Source organism: Teleopsis dalmanni, unplaced genomic scaffold (genome assembly GCF_002237135.1).
Source record: "Teleopsis dalmanni isolate 2A unplaced genomic scaffold, ASM223713v2 unscaffolded_contig_1411, whole genome shotgun sequence".
NCBI classification, from domain to species: Eukaryota; Metazoa; Arthropoda; class Insecta; order Diptera; family Diopsidae; genus Teleopsis; species Teleopsis dalmanni.
In genome coordinates, this window is record NW_024032793.1 from 2,976 (window position 1) to 9,307 (window position 6,332).

A 6,332-nucleotide genomic window follows, 5' to 3' on the forward strand; every position below is an offset into this window, starting at 1 on the left:
AGTTTAGTAATTTATATATATATATATATTCTGTTTTCTCTAACATTTTTTAATTAAATTTTTTCCTTTAAGTCAATTACTTTTCCGCATTGCTGATAAAATAAGTATTTTGTATTTTATAAACTTAATTTAATATAGTTAAAATAATAGTTAAAATTAAAATATAATCAGTCTTGAAAACTTTTTTAACTCACAAATTGGCATTAAAATTGCTTAAATATTAAATTCATATACTTTAGCTTAAGAATAACTTAATTTACATGGTTAATTATTTTCTTGTTTACACTAAATATTGGTATTTACAGGTAAATAAAAGAGACTGTTTAAAGTTTTTTACTTTTCGAGATCAGATGTTGTTGTTTTCAAATGTTGTTGTTTTTGTTTCAAATGTTAGTATTTGGAAAATTAAGTGAAAATATTGTGACTTTTCAGATTTTCGGTACAAAAATTCTGACAGAATTGGTGACTAATAACGGGGAATTCAGGGTGTTTAAAATTATCTATATCAATCTGGCAACCACTGTGTGTGGGCTGCTTTTAATGGTTAGCAAGTTTTTTTCATTCTTCTTGTTGTACGAGCATCCGTCGTGTTCGGTTGTGTTTCGTGTTGTGCAGTAAATTTGTTTGAGTTTTGTTCTAATTACATTTAAAAATATGTTTTATATGATAAGTAATATTAGAGATAAATAAATGAAATATTCTTTGAAACTTTAAAGAAAGAAAAAACCGCATTTAACGAACATTTTTGGCATCCCTTGCGGGGAGCAACATATCTTTTGCGTTCAATTGTGTGTTGCTGCCTACGAAGATCGCGTGCTTCGTCTGGCCGCTGGGCATATTTCTCAAAGTTATAGCCACTGGGCGTATCTTTCATATTCATAGCCGCTGGGCATATCTACCAAATTTTATAGCCGCTGGGCACAATTATTTACTTTCGAAAATAATCACAGTTGATTCGCATAAAATCTGAAAATGCAAAAAATCGCCAGAAAATTGGAAGCTACGCAATCCCTGCTGAAAAACTTCTCCACCAACATACGGAAAACGGCAAAAAGCAAGCAAACAAAAGGTTTCTTCACTGCCAGAAAGAATCTCTTGGAAAGTTACTGGACGCAGTACAAGGAAGCTCGAGAAGATTTGTTGGCCAATATTTATGACGGTGCAAAGGTGGAAGAAGTGAGTGACACAATAAAAGCGTTAGTTAGTGAAGACAGTTACATGGAAATTGAAATAATTTATTCGGAAATGATGGGAGAGCTAATCGATGAGTTAGAAAGCACTGAAGTTATAGAATCTCCAGGTAATAACGAAACTGTAATTAAAGGTGTGTCAAGCATGGAACTGACGTCTAATTTACCACGTATTAAAATTCCGTCGTTTGATGGTAATTATCTGCACTGGTACGCATTTAAGGATTTATTCACGTCAGTTGTATCAAATAACGTTGCATTGTCTAATACACAGAAACTTCAATATTTAAAAGATGCGTTAGTGTTGGACGCTCAACACGCCCTAGACAACATTACTACAACAGATGCACATTGGGCAGTAGCATGGAGTTTACTCGTCCGCAAGTATGAGAACAAGAGGATCATTCTTAATGCGTATTTAAAACAAATTGTTAATTTAACAACGGTGTCTGATGGTTTACCAAATAGTTTACGCTTGTTATGTGACACCATCACGTCAGCTGTGCGTGCGTTAGAGCAATTGGGTCGTCCAGTGCAGCATTGGGACGATTGGTTGGTCTTTACCCTTCTCCAAAAATTAGACACGAAAACACGCTCAGCTTGGGAGCTGTCAACAACCAGTTTAGAACAAATTCCAAAATTTGAGGAGCTGGTCAGTTTCTTAGAAAATCGAATACATTCGCTGGAGGTAGTTAATAGCATGACCGATAACTCTAATCAGGAGAAAAAGTTTGTAACACCTATCAGAACAAAGGGGTTCGTGAAAAGCCATCATACCACTGTTCAACAATGCGTGCATTGTCAAGGTAAGCATTTACTGGCATATTGCGCAGAATTTCGGCAAATGACTGGGACAAAGAGATATGAGGTAGTCAGATCTGCAAGATTGTGTTTCAATTGTTTGAGAACGGGACACATGGGTCATAATTGTCCATCGAAATATCGGTGTCTGCGATGTAATGCAGCGCATCATACATTACTACATGACCATAGTGGAAGTGGTGGAGAAACTAATTACTCAAATATACCGGAAAAGACCACTGAAGCGACTAAGAAATACGCTGTCACATCAAATAATACATACATTTCCAGTGCTAATCAAGGTGCTCGAACTTTACATCTACAGACTGTTTTAATTGGCACTGCATTGATAGAGGTAAGGAGTCCTTCTGGTCAGAAGCTTATTGTGCGAGCTCTTTTGGATAGCGCGTCGGAAGCAACGTTTGTCAGCGAATTCATCGTGCAGCGGTTAAAACTGGACAAAACAAATGTCATAGTGCCGGTGAGTGGTGCAAATGGTGAAAGGGTCGCCAATTCAAGAGGAATGGTTTCATTTACAATCCATTCGTTAAAATCCGATTTCAACATGAATTGTGTTGCACTAATACTTCCACGAGTGGGTAGCGTTACCCCAACCATTCCCATACCGAAAGAAGCGCTTGGTGAGTTCATGAATTTAGATTTAGCTGATCCTCAATTACAGGTTCCGGGGGCAGTCGATATGATTTTGAGCGCTTCAGATTATGCTGCTATTGTCTATGAGCGACTAAAACGGCATCCAACTAACAATATTGTTGCCCAATATACGCAACTCGGTTGGGTAATTTTTGGTGGACTGTCGCGACGAAAGGGTATTTCAGTGAAAGGACAAGTTAATTGCTGTCATACTCGGGCAACATTGCACGAAATGCTACATAAATTTTGGGAATTGGAAGAAATAACAAACCACGCTCCGTTAACAAAAGATGAAATGTACTGTGAAGATTTTTTTGAGCGTACAGCTGTACGCAACGCAACGGGTCGATATGTGGTTAGACTACCAATCAAGCAGAAAGCTGATTTGGCAACACTTAAGTCAAGTAAACTAAATGCACTTGCATTATTAAACAGCACGTTACAGCGATTAACCCGAGATCCGGATATGTACAAACTCTACCAAGATTTCATGGACGAATATCAGACCTGTGGCCATATGGAAGTGGTGCCACACTCGTATGATGTAGCTTCAACATGTTATCTTCCTCACCATGGTGTCTATAAAGCATCGAGTTCTACAACGAAGCTTCGCGTAGTCTTCAATGCTTCTAATAAATGTTTGAGCGGAATATCTCTTAATGATTGTCTGCATATAGGTCCCAGATTACAAAATGATCTATCAAATATCATCTTGCAATGGCGGCATTACCCTATAGTGTTTACAGGAGATATCGAGAAAATGTACAGGCAAATTCTTGTTGATAGCAAAGATGTGGATTTGCAACGAATAATGTGGCGCGTTCGACACGGGGACGCCCCTACAACGTTCCGGTTGCTCACTGTAACATATGGGACTAATTGTGCTCCATATCTTGCCATCAAAGTATTGCGTACTCTGGCAAAAGAGGAGCAAACTCGTTTTCCACGGGCAGCTGAATCGATTCTAAATGAATTTTACATTGATGACGTACTATCAGGTGGAGACACTCCAATCGAAGCTGCAGAAAAATTGCACGAACTTCAGGAGCTTCTAGCAACTGCAGGCTTCACTTTACGTAAATTTAATTCGAATTCAAATGACGTTTTAAGCACTCTGACTGAGGACGTAAAAGCTCACGCCGACGATGTGGAAATTAACACCGAGTATAAAACTAAGACACTTGGTCCTACTTGGTATACAAAATCCGACAGTTTTGGTTACAACGTCAATGTAACTTGTGACAACCATCATTACACAAAACGACTAATGTTGTCTGACATATCGAAGTTATTTGATCCACTTGGGTTCTTGGCTCCGGTTATCATTCGAGGAAAGATGTTTCTGCAACAACTCTGGCGTACTGGATCCGATTGGGATGATCCCTTGTCAATAGAGATGGCAAACATTTGGCATAACTTTCGTATTGACTTACAACAGTTACATCACATTCGAATCCCACGTTGGATAAACACCACTTCGACAAGTGCAATTGAATTACACGCATTTGGTGATTCATCAAATCAAGCATATGCGGCTGCAGTATATGCGAAAACAACCATCGGTACGACCAGTTTTGTAAATTTGCTTATTAGTAAAACTAAGGTAGCCCCGTTGAAAGAAACGTCTATACAACGTTTAGAATTATGTGCAGCATTGCTAGCAGCAAAACTTCTACACAAGGTAAAAGGAACATTTAAGTGTCAACCATCACGCTGTATTTTGTGGACTGATAATACAACCACACTGTGGTGGATTAGAACTGATCCAGGCAAATTGAAGCAGTTCGTGGCAAACAGAGTGTCACAAATTCAATCAATGACAAATATTGAAGACTGGAGGTATATTGCAACAAAGGATAATCCGGCTGATTGTGCATCACGAGGCAGTACCGTTTTGCAGCTAAAAGATAATCTGATGTGGTGGTACGGACCATCTTGGCTTCGCTTAAATGAAAAAATGTGGCCTAACCACCAAATCAATAATACTCCTGACAGTTTACCTGAGAAAAAAGAGATTAACTCATTAACTACGCAGTTATCAACAGAAGTGTGGGAAATATTTGGACGATATGCTACTCTTGACAAATTACTCGTAGTCGTGGCGCAATGCCTACGTTTTATTCATATGTGTCAAAAAAGGATGCGTAGGGATGAAAGTTTCTGCACTTGGCAAGAACGTTATACGGTTCTTAAAAAATTAGTAACAATTGTACAAAGGACCGAGTTTACCAACGATTATGCCGCTTTACGGAAAGGCAATCCAATCAACAAATCAAGTAAATTGTTTAAATTGAATCCGAAGCTTGATTCCGACGGAATTATGCGTCTAAATGGACGACTGCAAAATGCGAATATTCCTTCAGATGAACGATGTCCAATGATATTACCCAAATGTCATGATTTTACTACGTTGATTATTAATCACGCTCATAGTCGAACATTACATGGCGGAACTCAAACAACATTAGCATATGTGCGACGGCAATTTTGGGTTATTGAAGGAAGATCCGCTGTGAAGAGAGTGATTAACAAATGTATTACATGTTTTCGTCAAGCCTGTCGACCGCAAGCACAACTTATGGGTAACTTACCTCCAGCACGGTGTAATATATCACAGCCATTCATGCACACGGGCGTGGATTATGCTGGTCCATTTAATGTGAGAGCGACAAGAGGGAGAGGCCATCGTACTTACAAGGGGTATGTGGCTCTATTTATATGTTTTATTACACGAGCTATTCATTTGGAACTTGTGAGTGATATGACATCTGAAACATTTCTAGCAGCGTTAAAGCGATTTGTATCAGTCCGTGGCATATGCTCAGATATGTACAGCGATCGTGGTACATCCTTTGTCGGTGCTGATGCTTTAATGAAAGATGAAATTAAATTATTTAAAAAACAAATTGAAGCTGGGTCTGTGTTTGCATCAACCGTTGGCATAAATTGGCACTTTATACCACCCGCAGCGCCTCATTTTGGTGGCCTATGGGAGGCAGGAGTAAAAAGCATGAAATTTCATCTTAAGCGTGTAGCAAACACGGCAACTTTAACTTTTGAAGAATTTTACACGTTATTAAAACAAGTCGAAAATTGTTTAAATTCGCGGCCGCTTACGGCTCTATCTGATGACCCCACAGATTTATCAGCGTTGACACCAGGACATTTTTTGATTGGACGAGCGCCATCTACCGTACCTGAACCTAATTTGCTAAATACAAAGATTGGTGTACTATTCCGATGGAAGATGTTAAGCCAGATGTATCAAGACTTTGGCGCCGTTGGTCCCAAGAATATTTAACACAATTACATGCCAGAAACAAATGGACTAAAAGCCAAACAAATGTCGCAACCGGTCAACTGGTCCTACTTCGAGATGAACGATTGCCTCCAAGCTCCTGGTTGCTTGGCCGCATTATCCAAGTCCATCCTGGCACGGACGGTGCTGTTCGGGTCGTAACCATACAAACACAGTCCGCCATTGTGAAACGGCCAATTACGAAGATCTCTGTTTTACCAATCGACATTGAAGGACGTCCTGAAGCACACGAGTAATATAGACGCAAGATCCGGTTGTATCTCCACGTCTAGGTGGGAGAAATGTTTAAAATTATCTATATCAATCTGGCAACCACTGTGTGTGGGCTGCTTTTAATGGTTAGCAAGTTTTTTTCATTCTTCTTGTTG

The 6,332-nt window shown here is 39.1% G+C and overlaps 1 protein-coding gene across 1 annotated transcript; it reads left to right on the forward strand.

The window, feature by feature from the left end:
• Window positions 1-972: 972 nt before the first annotated feature.
• LOC119664096 lies at window positions 973-5,646 on the forward strand (the record flags this gene model as incomplete). Its single annotated transcript, XM_038073654.1, has 1 exon — window positions 973-5,646. A coding segment is annotated over exon 1 (4,674 nt), but the record flags the coding sequence as incomplete, so codon positions are not given.
• Between the last annotated feature and the right edge of the window lie 686 nt (window positions 5,647-6,332).